The sequence below is a fragment of the Nanorana parkeri genome, unplaced genomic scaffold, assembly GCF_000935625.1.
Source record: "Nanorana parkeri isolate BGI_ZX_2015 unplaced genomic scaffold, ASM93562v1 scaffold2927, whole genome shotgun sequence".
Classification (NCBI taxonomy): domain Eukaryota; kingdom Metazoa; phylum Chordata; class Amphibia; order Anura; family Dicroglossidae; genus Nanorana; species Nanorana parkeri.
The window spans coordinates 36,190-49,180 of record NW_017309195.1 but is presented as its reverse complement, the minus strand read 5'-3'; the positions used below and the strand labels follow the sequence as shown (position 1 = coordinate 49,180).

Sequence of the window (12,991 nt, the reverse complement as noted above, 5' to 3'; positions counted from 1 at the left end):
ATATTGGTAATTTTTCCTTAATATAGTAAAAAAATAAAACCCCCAGTGGTGAATAAATACCACCAAAAGAAAGCTCTATCTGTCCCCAAAAAAGGGTATAAAATTCATTTCAGTACAGCGTTGCATGACGGAATAAATGTCAGTCAAAGTACCGCAGCGCTGAATACTGAAAAATGGCCTGGATGGGAAGGGGGTGTAACACCGCGGATGTCAACTGGTTAAGCTAATGAGACAGCACAGCCCTAGACGGATCTGGCTTTGATTTCAATGCACAGTGTCACATAATCTGACCAATGTTGCTTTTATTTCTTGTTAGAGTATTTCTCCTTTTTGTTTCCACTCACCTCAGTTATGTCTTTTAAACAACTCGGTGCTTTGTGCTCGCCTTCAGCATGTTTCCCTCCCCGACTTCCAGATCTGCACCAGGACCACTGCCAAAACTCAGCAACTTCTGGGTATGGGTGTACATCTGTACCTTCCTCTGCCACCCACAATTCAGAGGTAGTTGCTTGAATGGTCAATTGCCAGTAAAATAAGTATTTGATCCCCAAGCAGAACATGACTTAGTACTTGGGGGAACCCTTGTTGGGAAGCACAGAGGTGAGACGTTTCCTGGGGGAACCCTTGTTGGGGAGCACAGAGGGGAGGCGTTTCCTGGGGGAACCCTTGTTGGGGAGCACAGAGGTGAGACGTTTTCTGAGGGAACCCGTGTTGGGAAGCACAGAGGTGAGACGTTTCCAGGGGGAACCCTTGTTGGGGAGCACAGAGGGGAGGCGTTTCCTGGGGGAACCCTTGTTGGGGAGCACAGAGGTGAGACGTTTTCTGAGGGAACCCGTGTTGGGAAGCACAGAGGTGAGACGTTTCCAGGGGGAACCCTTGTTGGGGAGCACAGAGGGGAGGCGTTTCCTGGGGGAACCCTTGTTGGGGAGCACAGAGGTGAGACGTTTTCTGAGGGAACCCGTGTTGGGAAGCACAGAGGTGAGACGTTTCCAGGGGGAACCCTTGTTGGGGAGCACAGAGGGGAGGCGTTTCCTGGGGGAACCCTTGTTGGGGAGCACAGAGGTGAGACGTTTTCTGAGGGAACCCGTGTTGGGAAGCACAGAGGTGAGACGTTTCCAGGGGGAACCCTTGTTGGGGAGCACAGAGGGGAGACGTTTCTTGGGGGAACCCTTGTTGGGGAGCACAGAGGGGAGACGTTTCCTGGGGGAACCCTTGTTGGGGAGCACAGAGGTGAGACGTTTCCTGGGGTTGGTTGCCAGGGTTGCACACATCTCAGGAGGGATTTTGGTCCCTTTACAGATCTTCTCTCAATCCTTCACGTTTCTTGGCTGTCGCTCGGCAACTCGAAGTTTCAGCTCCTCCCATAAATGTTCTATATGATGGAGGTGTGGAGACTGGCTAGGCCCCTCCATGACCTCAATGTGCTTCCTAAGTCATGGATTTGTTGCCATGGCGATATGTTTTGGGTCATTGTCACGCTGAAAGACCCGTCCACGACCCATCTTCAGTGTTCTGGCTGAGGGAAGGAGGTTCTCATCCAAGATTTTACAATACGTGGCCCCGTCCATTGGCCCCCCAATGCGGCAAAGTCGGCCTGTACCTTTAGCAGAGAAACAGCCCCAAAGCATAATGTTTCCACCTCTTGGCTGGACTGTAGGGACGGTGTTCTTAGGGTCATAGGTCAGCATTATTCTTCCTCCAAACACGGCGAGTCGAGTTCATGCCAAAGAGCTGAATTTTGGTGTCATGTGACCGCAGCACTTCCTCCTCTGAATCATTTAGATGTTCATTGGCAAAACTTCAGACGGGCCTGTACATGGGCCTTCCTGAGGAGGGGGGACGGGCCTGTACATGGGCCTTCCTGAGGAGGGGGGACGGGCCTGTACATGGGCCTTCCTGAGGAGGGGGGACGGGCCTGTACATGGGCCTTCCTGAGGAGGGGGGACGGGCCTGTACATGGGCCTTCCTGAGGAGGGGGGACGGGCCTGTACATGGGCCTTCCTGAGGAGGGGGGACGGGCCTGTACATGGGCCTTCCTGAGGAGGGGGACGGGCCTGTACATGGGCCTTCCTGAGGAGGGGGACGGGCCTGTACATGGGCCTTCCTGAGGGAGGGGGACGGGCCTGTACATGGGCCTTCCTGAGGGAGGGGGACGGGCCTGTACACGGGCCTTCCTAATGAGGGGACCTTGCTGGCGCTGCAGGATCTCAATCCATGGCGGTGTATTGTGTTACCAATGGTTTGTTTGGTGACTGTGGTCCCAAATGCCCTGAGATCATTCACAAGCTCCTCCCCCGTTGTAGTTCTGGGCTGATCCCTCACTTTTCTCATGATCATCCATGAGGCCAAATCTTGCATGGAGCCCCAGACCGAGGGCCATTGATGGGTATTGTGTATTCCTTCCATTGGTTTCCCTCTCACCGAGCTCCTTGCTGATAGTCTTGTAGCCCATTCCAGCCTTGTGCAGGTCTACAATCTTGTCCCCGACAGCTCTTTGGTCTTGCCCAGGGTGGGGGAGGTGTGACGGGAAGAAAGAGATTCTGTGGACGGGTGTCTTTTATATACATAACGAGTTGTCGTTAGGAGCACCTTCTTAAAGTGACAGAACTCATCTGTGTACCACATGGCCAGTCTGTGGGAGGGGCCAGAATTCTTGTTGGCTGGTAAGTGATCAAATACCTATTTTACTCCCTGAACTGCAACTCCATTTATAACATTTGTATCATGTGACCTCTCTGGATTTTGTTTGATATTCTGTCTCTATCATATATATAATACACCGATGATACAAATTACAGACCTTTCATTTCTTTGTAATCTGCAGGGGGATCTTTATATTTTCCTCACTGTATATCTGGGCTGCACTTACTGACGCATCTTCCCGAGAATACCAGTAGCCTGGCTGCAATGCCTTAGCTTCCGTAACTTCCGAGCCCCTGGAACAAGAAGAGAATGATTTCTGACTTTCATTTAACGCTTGCTTGTTTTTGGTTTGCGACTTTCAGGTAATAAAAGGTAAAAGACAGCCGAAGCAACTGGGCAAGGTCGTTCATAGCGGCTGCCGTATTTCTGCGATGACAGGTTCACTTTAAAATCCAATTGTAGGTAAAATAACTAAATAGATACATTGCTATAAAACAAATGTTTCCATGTCCTCGGGTGTATTCGACTGGAAGCCAGCTCCAGTAAGAGCACCGAGTTCTCTCCCCCAGGCGGTAGTCTGGAGATAAGACGGATTCTCTGTGTGAGGAAGTTAATGGTCTGACCTGCAACATTGTGATCCTCCGTCTATGCCAAGTAACCCTCATCCTGACAGGCTCCCTTTACTCTGATGTGTTCTGCATTTTGTCCTTTTCATTACACAACAAAAACAGTTGCTTTGGCTGTCTTTTGCCTCATTCCCTGCTATGGAAAACGCCGCTTTGAGCTTCCCTCTCAGGCCCCGTTCACATATAGCGAATTGTCGCGCGATTTCCGCCGCGATATCGCGCATTTTTGCCGCGCGATATCGCGAGAAGTCGCCGGCCAATGTTATTCAATGGAGCTGTCTTAACTCCATGTCGCAAGTCGCTTCTACCGGACCCTTTTTTCGGCGGATTTTGCGCGATTTTGCTTTTTTTCTATGGAGCCCGACGGGGAAGGTCGCGCTACCGTCGCTGGATCGTTGCTGGAACGTCGCCCCGAAAGTCGCGCTATCCCGGCCATGCGGATCCGCTGCAAAAGGTATGTCGCTAGGTGTGAATGGGGTCTAAATAAAACCTCGCCTCCAGGACTTCTCTAGAGTCTCTCCCATCCTCTGGAACTCCTTACCCCCAACCTGTCCGTCTATCTCCCACCTTGACTGCCTTTAGGCGTTCCCTAAAGACTCATCTCTTCAGGGAAGCCTATCCCACCTCAACATAACCGCTGAACCTTCACATTCTCACATAATTCATTCCCCACACAGCTCCCTCCTCCTCATGTATCACTGGCCCCTCCTCTTTTAGATTGTAAGCCCTCAGGGGCAGGGCCCTCCTTACCATCTTGTCTTGAATTGTATTGTAATGTCTTCCTTATATTGTAAAGCGCTGCGCAAACTGTTGGTGCTCTATAAATACTATGTAATAATAATAATAATAATAATAATAATAATAATAATAATAAATAAAACAAAAAGACAAAATTGCTCAATTACATTTTTATTAATTTGCAAAACTTCCCTTCACTCCGCACTTCCCGCGGAGCCGCTTACACGGGTACTGAAAGGTGTTAATTTTTCCAGAAGCCCGTTCCAAAGAGCACAGCAGGTTTCATTCAACAATTCATCTTCAGTGGCAACTCCAGTTTACTTCTGCAGAACATAGGAAAGCAAGGAACGGCCATGGGCACGGACGTGCACCCCCATCCATCACTAGGTGACTCAATCTTATTATAGGAGTCGCTTGGTGCTCAGTACAAATCAGTAAACCGCAGACAAGGCAACTAAAAAAGTATTTACAGTGCGGCAAAATGATCCTTTGCAGGAGGGAGACATTCTTCCTTATTAGTGCATTGGCTGGGACAATAACATGGAGCTACGCGTTATTGGGGATACGCCTCCACAATCATGGCGTGACCCTAAAACAGAAAAGAAAACTCCATTAAAAGTACACAAAAATGTCAGTGAAGGATTGAAAACAAACACTGAAATTACAAGTTAAAAATGCTGCGTGTGTATGCTGACAACACTATGAGGGGACCTGATCTAGAGCTGCTGTGCATGGCAACCAATCAGCTTCTATCTTTCCAAAGCTTTAAAAGGAGATCTATGAGGTGAGTGAAAATCATTGATCCTCATAGTTCGCTCACTTCTCCATCTTCTCCCTGCATAGAGCTGTGACTCCCTGCAGAGAGCGGGGAGGGCACGGCTGGCTCTGCCTCTAGATAGGCAGAGCCATCTGTCACTCACGAAGCTTGGTGTATCTCGACAGCATTGTCGGGATCCGTACCGGCTGCGGCGGTCTCCGTATACCGCAAGCTGTAACTCGCGATATACTGAGCTTTGGGTCACGGGAGGACGCTAGTATATGTCCTCCTGTGACCCTTAAGAGAACTATGGGGAAGAACATACCCCATAGTTCTCTTGAATAATTCATTGCCAGGGGCAACTGCTCCATAAGGATTTTCAGCAATTGACTCGTGGAATGGCACACGACTGGATGCCATGGAGTTCCTTTCAGGTGACGGCGGTGATTGCACAGGAGAGCGGTGTGCTCAGGTGTAGACGTCTGACAGGTAAACACACAGCGGAGTCACAGAAATGGCCGCGCGGAGGGAACAGGGGAGCAGAGACAAGTGCTGCGAGGTCTATTATCTGCTCAGAGAGCGGGGAGTTCTCTCCCCATGGACCTCCCGCAGACAAAACACTGACTCAACCTGATAAAAGTAATTGTCTCATATTATTAATGAACTCGGGGGGTTACAGACAACGGGAACAACAAATGAAAATCAGTTTCCCCGGAGGAACGAGAACAAGCAATAGATAACAATATGAAATGTGGAACACGTATACTATGTACAATGCAATGATCAATATACAAGACCTGCTGCACACAACTCCTCACCGTGACATCGTAAAGCTGCCCATACACCTTCCAACCATGTAAGGTAATTAAAATCTGGTACGATCTGCCAATCATGGACGGGCAGGACGTACTAGCGATCATCGCAAGCCCTCCCCGCTGAGGGGCGGGCTTCTGATGATTCCAATGCCGAGCGGGCAGTGTGCGTCCGCACACCGGCCCGTTCGGCATTTGTCTATCGAGCACACCACTAACCGTACCATTTTCGGCGAGTTTTCGAGCCTGCTCGGAAGACAAAAGATGTGCGACCTTAGAGTAGAAACGGTCGCACGCCTTCCATACACCTGCCGATTATCGTACGATCGCGGGATCACGCACGATAAATCGCCAGGTGTATGGGCCCCTTTATTAATAGATTAGACCAGGCCAGTTGTGGTGGAACTACAAGACCCATGGGGCATTGCAAGACTGACCGCCACAGGCATGACTCTCAGAAGCAGAGGCATGATGGGATTTAAAGTTTCAGCACAGCAGGACTACCGAAGTTGCCTGCCTCTCTATTAGATTTACAAAATTCCTGACATAATCATACCGCCAGGGAGGTTAAAGGAGAACTATGAGGGGAGTGCTTTTCACTCACCTAAGACCCCGTTCACATTGAGCGATTTATTTCACGGATATTTACCGCGCGATATCACTCTCCAATGCTTCTCAATGGGGCAAAGGGTCCTGCTATCGCGGGTCGTGTGTCGCTACAGCAGGACCCTTTTTGGAGCGGATTTAGCCGCGATTCAAGCTTGCTCAATGCAAGCATTTGCACGATATCGCGCAAAATGCAATTGCGCGATTTGCTAACTGCTCAATGTGAACGGGGCCTCATAGTTCTAGCCGACCTGTGACAATGAGACTGTCACAGGTCGGTTCAGTAGATCGGGAGGTGAGGGAACACATACCGGCGCTCGCTCACTTCTCGATCCTCTCACGGCTCTCTGCCGTTGACAGGGGAGGGACTGGATTCCCCCCTCCCCGCTCCGATCTGCCAGCGCTGACTGGCGGAACGGACGGGGGAGGGGGCGGGTACAGCTGGCTCTGCCTCTAGATAGGCAGAGCCAGCTGTCACTCACGCGGCTGTGCGGATCCCGGCACAATTGTCAGGATCCGCTCCGGCTGCGGCGTCCCAGTATACCGCGAGCTGTAGCTCCCTATATACTGAGCTCAGGGTGACGGGAGGACGCTAGTTTTTGACCTGAAACCATAGCGGGGTCATTCATCTCTGGTGGGGTTATCTAGGATCTCAGGTGGGGGGAGGGCTCAGTGCAACTTTCTGGGGTGATCTCACACAGAGGTGTTTTTTGAAGATCCATAGACATCAATAAGATATAATGAAGACACATTGTAATGAGGGATGCACCAATACTAGTATTGGTATCGGTACCGTTGCCGAGTATCTGGTACATGTACTCGCCGGAACGCTTGTACATTAACAGCAATCGCCTGCTGTTAAAAGCGGTACCAAGAACACGGCCACTTTAACGGGCCGCCGTCTATAGACGTATTGCGGCCCAGAAGTGGTTAAAACAGGGCACTAAATAAAGTATAACATTTATTAATGAAATAAGCAATGACGGCCTCTCCTACAGGCACTTGTATTGAAGATCGAGCAAACATCTAAACAGAGGCATTGGGTAGACTGTGAAAGCTCACCTGTCCTCCTGCAGCACACGCTGCCACCAGTCCATACTGTCCTCCTTCCTTCCTCAGCCGGTGAGCAGCGGCCATCACCAGGCGACAGCCCGTAGCGGCAAAAGGGTGACCGAGGGACAGTGATCCGCCCCAACTGTTAAACTTCTCCATGGGAGGAGCGCCAACCTGCAAGAATTAGACAAGCTTAGTGATGTCACAGGGAGCAATGAAAGCCTCGGTCATTAAGTCGCGACCCAAGTCGCACTGCAATGCAACGCACGGCATTGCGGCACCACGCATTCTGGTGCGGCTGATTGAAATGGGTGAAATTCAGATGAATGGTAACCCAATGCACCTCCCACACCAGAATGCACAGTAGATGCGATTGCATGGTACAGTGCGATAATCGCAGTGGACTGTTCGAGTAACACACTGTACTAATGTGAATGGGCCCTCAAAAACACAAACACACAACCACAGGCACAATCACATGTCCTGACGAAGGGGGCGTGCCCCGCAAACGCGTCGACACGCTGATATATCGATCTGCACACAGGACACTTCTGACTGACTGCCACTGCACCAGTTTGGCTCTCGTTTTTATATTGTGTCCAATGCTTGTGATCCTTCCACTCTTGTGAGTATCCATTTTTAAGACTTTATCTCATTTCTTATTGAAAAATAAAACTTATCTGCACTAGGAGAAGGCGCCCCTCTCGTTTTTATCTTGTACAATCTCACACTCACAGACATTCTCAACCACACATACACACTCAAAAACTTTTCTTTTTTTATGATCCACTCAGTCTCCCCATCTTACAAGAACTGGAGTGGATCCTCAGCCTGGGGTCCGGTGTGGGCTGCTGTGACGGAGCTCCATCCATATGTGCATTGCTTGTGCAGCTCCCTTGCAGGCCTGCAGAGGTGCCGGGACCCAGAATGTCACGTCACTCCGGTCCAGGCACCTCTACTGGACATGTGAGGGAGTTGTAAGCAATGCAGGTATGGATGGAGCTCCCTCGCAGCCCACCCCACCTCAAGCTGACACTCGGCGCCGGGCAGCATATTTTGAATGGCTGTTTGCAGCAAGAACTGACAGTGGTGTGTTAGGGGGAGCAGAGGAGCCTCTCACCTAGAAAGGTGGAAGGCATGCGGTGACCCACTAAACACGGGTACGTGACCCACTTTTGGGTAACGACCCACCAGTTGAGAACCAAGGCTCTAGACCAGTGGTGGCGAACCTTGGCACTCCAGCTGTGCCAAAACTACATATCCCAACATACATCTGCCTCTGGGAGTCATGTCTGCGGCTGTCAGAGCCTTGCAATGCCTCATGGCACTTGTAGTTCCAAAACAGCTGGAGTGCCGAGGTTCGCCATCACTGCTCTAGACCCTTGGTACTCAACTGGCGGGTCGCGACCCTGTGTTCAGTGGTTCCCCGTGTGCCTTCCAGAGGATGGTGAAAAAAGGACAGACAAGGCAGATATCTGACCTCTTATGGTACCGAGAGCTAAACGTTGATTTATCTACCTACCCCTGATTGAAAAGAAAAATTCACAATATAGAAAAAGTCAGCGGGGACAACCCCAAGGACTCACACCAACAAAAATAAGCCTTCGCGTCCGGAGCCCGATCGAATGGATTCCACCAGCAGCATAACCCTACATATCGGAATCAAATCAAGAGCCGTATCCCCCAATGGAGGAGAGAGAAAGAAAGGCAATTCTAAGGAAGGTGTATCTATAGAATATGTAGACTGCCACTGATATTGAATATTCTAGTTACTTGGCCGTCCCAAAGACTTCAGTGCACATCAGGACTTCCCTCTGACCCCATGCTGAGGCCAGAGACACCCAGCAACCAGCATTTTGAAAAGGAGGTCAGAATGGTGGCCTCCGGATTTATAGGTTTCACTTTATAGTTTCCTCAATTCATAAAATCACAAGTACAATGCAAATGAAAATAGAACAAATGTTAGAGATCAGTGACAAGCGGAGCTCTGATGTCAGCAACCAGTATAAGCCATATCTTTCATGGACTGGTATAGGGGCCGGCACATTACAAGGACTGGTATAGGGGCCGGCACATTACAAGGACTGGTATAGGGGCCGGCACATTACAAGGACTGGTATAGGGGCCGGCACATTACAAGGACTGGTATAGGGGCCGGCACATTACAAGGACTGGTATAGGGGCCGGCACATTACAAGGACCGGTATACGGGCCGGCACATTTCATGGACCGGTATATGGGCCGGCACATTTCATGGACCGGTATATGGGCCGGCACAATTCAAGGACTGGCAGAGTAGTTATTTCCGCAGCCGGTGACTACATTCATTATATTTTAGAATAAACAGACGAGACGAGTCACCTTTGTTTTCCTTCCCATGTAATTCTGGGCGAACCACTCGGACTCCATTGCTTTCATATTGGCCAGGATCTGCCCCTATACAATGAGGAAAAACACAATGTTACCGAGCACCCTCAGCCCTCGTTCACACCTGAACGTTTTGTAGCGCGTTCTACGCTCGACGAACGCTCTACAAAACGGTCAAAAATATAAATTGCATTGTATTCAATGGTCTCGTTCCCACCTCGGCGTATTTCCGCCCGTCCCTAACGCGCTACAAAACGGCCCACGCCTGAAAAGGTACAGGTACTACTTTGGGGCGTTTTGTTTGCGCGTTTCTATTGGGATACAGCCAAGTAGCCTTCGGAAACACGCGACGGTCGCGCAACTTTTTTACAGCGAATCGCGGTAAAAAAACGTGCGACAGACGCGCATATGCAATACGCCTAGGTGTGAACGAGGACTAAAAGGTACAGCGACGGGCCGGACATTCCTGTCATAGAACTCATTGTTCTCCCAGCAGCTGCCGCCACCTTTGCATTTGATTATCCTGTACAAATAGACTGATCATGTAAATCAATGCCGGAGAGTGACATCTGTGTAAATGTCAGGTGAGTCAATAAACCCATACGGGAGGGGGGCAGGGGGGGTTTGGTAAAGAGAAATTTGGAAAAACAAAACCTCTGTGTGTTCAAAAGCATCATAAAGGAGTGACCATGAATGTAATCCGCTCTGGCGGATGAAACCTGAACATACTATGAAACTGGAAAGAGTAAGCCCACATTCACACGACAATCGGCCGGCACGTACAGCTCTGTGCTGCGTGACGGCCGTATCGGGCGGCTCCCGGGAAGGATAGGTGCTGCGTGTGATAAGTACGCAGCCCCCGTCCTTCTCTATGGCCGCCGCCCTACGCTCACCTCAAGTGCAGGTCCGTAAGGGTGCGGGTGTCCCGGCTTGGACGCAGACCGAATCCATCCTGTTAGCGCACAAGTATGCTCACCTGCACCGACATGCATGGCGGGTGAGCGTAGGGCGTACTCCCATAGAGAAGGACGGGGGCTGCGTACTAATCACACGCAGCAACTGTCCTTCCCGGGAGCTGCCCGATACGGCTGTGCACACAGCACGGAGCTGTACGTGCCGGCCGATTACAGTGTGAATGAGGGCTTAAAAGGGACAATGCATGCGAGTATGACGCACTGCAAATCTACAGACAATGACAAGATCGCCACCTACAGGCCACAGGGGAGAGTGTGTGTAGTAAAAAGGTTGAAGTGCATTTAGAAACCCCAAAACCTTTTTTCCCCCCCCCTTATTTTAGGATATAGTGTAAAAGGGTTAGAGTTCTTGTCAGTTTTCTATTGCTGTGACCCCGCTGGAAAAAGACTCCCCCCTCTATCCGTCCCGGGACCAAAGACTCACCCCTCTATCCGTCCCGGGGACCAAAGACTCACCCCTCTATCCGTCCTGGTGACCAATGAGATAGGGTAGAGGAAATTCAAAATGTAAAGTTGTCACCATGACAGGCGGTGAAGGGAACTCTTTCAGGGGACACCTGTTCTGGTAACAACTGTCTATAATGGGATGTACCTTGTTTTGGATTGTACAGAGACTGATGTGACTGTGGGGGGGGGCATTAGAGTGTAAGCTCCTCTGTACAGGGAGGGATGTGACTGTGGGGGAGGGGACATTAGAGTGTAAGCTCCTCTGTACAGAGACTGATGTGACTGTAGGGGGGACATTCTAGTGTAAGCTCCTCTGATACAGAGAATGTTGAGGCTCAGGGGCTCAGTTGTACAGCGCTGCGGAATATGTCAGAGCTATAAATAAACGTGGAGCAATTAATAAGAAGACACACAGAAATGACACATGCAAACACCGTGCACTTCTATCTTACAGCAAAGGCCTCGTGGAACTCAAAGGCATCAATGTCCGCTAACGTCAGACCAGCTTTCTCAAGTACTTTGGGTGTTCCATAGGTTGGCCTGAAATAAAACACGTTTGTTACAAATATCCAAACTATGAAGATGTCTCTGTGGATCTAGCGCTGCAGGTGGTGCTGCCCGACAGCCATGGAGTAGCCACCTGTATGTAGGCAATCCCGAACATGAAGCCTGCACAGCTAAAAGGTTGCCTTAAACGCACAGCTCAACGACTCAGCCCAGCCCATGTCTTTGCCTGCACAGTTAGAGAAGTCAGGGATGCCTATTCTGATAACGGGCCCTTATACACTGAGCTCACACCAGATGCAGTGCGTTGCGGCCCGATTCTAGCCAGAACGCACTGCCTGGCATTGCGGCCGGCTCACTTTTTTGTGGGGCATGGCGGGCCATGGTGCTTGCAGCATTTTGATCGGACCGGACCGCACCGCAGGCATAATGTGCCTTGCGACCCCGTGCGGCCCGGAGGGCGTGGCTACGGTGCCATTCACTTCAATGGCCCACCACGCCCCCTCCTGCCCCACAAAAAAGTGAGCTGGCCGCAATGCGCGTCAGTGAGTTCTGGCTAGAATCGGGCCGGAACGCACTGCATCTGGTGTGAACGGGCCCCAAGCCCCCAGCCCTTTCTACACCTCAGGGCAACAAAACCTCAAAGACATGTGACGTCAGCCCCTGTACTGTAGGCTGGGGTGTGCATCACAGAGAATTAATGGACTTGGAAGTCCCTTACCATGCCAGTGTATGAGCACCAAATGAGCTCTCTTTCTCTACTGAAGTATAGTGAACATCCCTAATGCAAATCAGCGCTGAATACTGAAAAATGGCCTGGATGGGAAGGGGGTTTAACACCGCGGATGTCAACTGGTTAAAAAGATGCCAGTTACACCGGGAACAAGGCGCTTTACACCGGGAACAAGGCGCTTTACACCAGGAACAAGGCGCTTTACACCGGGAACAAGGCGCTTTACACCGGGAACAAGGCGCTTTACACTGGGAACAAGGCGCTTTACACTGGGAACAAGGCGCTTTACACCGGGAACAAGGCGCTTTACACCGGGAACAAGGCGCTTTACACTGGGAACAAGGTGGTTTGGTGCTGCATTTTATCAGGAAGGTTTACACTTGCTGTAATTCTCTCTCTCAGACTGGGATATATACAGGTAAGGACCCAGAGACCAAATGCAATGTTTATCATGATCGGTTATTACGTGATGGTATCACAGTACATGTGAGGATGTTCATACGTACCCAAGGAGAAGCTGATCTTTGGGGTCCTGAGATACATAGACAAAATCTCTGAAAAGAGGAAACAAAGCTTAAGTTCCAGCGGTTTGTGCTCCGACACAGTCAATTATTAATGTGATCGCCTGTCCAAGCCTTCTCCCCCTAGCCCCTACGTGACGTGACCAAGTCCTGTAGTGAAAGAAGATGGCGGCAGTGACCACTGAGTGCAGCATTTACTGCACTCATTTA

The 12,991-nt window shown here is 50.4% G+C and overlaps 1 protein-coding gene across 2 annotated transcripts in view; it reads right to left on the bottom strand.

The window, feature by feature from the left end:
* Window positions 1-4,311: 4,311 nt before the first annotated feature.
* HADHB (hydroxyacyl-CoA dehydrogenase/3-ketoacyl-CoA thiolase/enoyl-CoA hydratase (trifunctional protein), beta subunit) overlaps window positions 4,312-12,991 on the bottom strand; it is a 34,181-nt gene continuing 25,501 nt past the window's right edge. For both annotated transcript variants that reach the window (XM_018574397.1, XM_018574396.1), the window contains 5 exons: window positions 12,767-12,814; window positions 11,476-11,563; window positions 9,597-9,671; window positions 7,245-7,409; window positions 4,312-4,596 (listed from right to left, as the gene is read on the bottom strand). In XM_018574397.1, coding sequence (XP_018429899.1) covers window positions 4,561-4,596; window positions 7,245-7,409; window positions 9,597-9,671; window positions 11,476-11,563; window positions 12,767-12,814 — 412 coding nt within the window. In that variant the 3' untranslated portion in view covers window positions 4,312-4,560. The remainder of the gene's footprint in view (window positions 4,597-7,244; window positions 7,410-9,596; window positions 9,672-11,475; window positions 11,564-12,766; window positions 12,815-12,991) is intronic.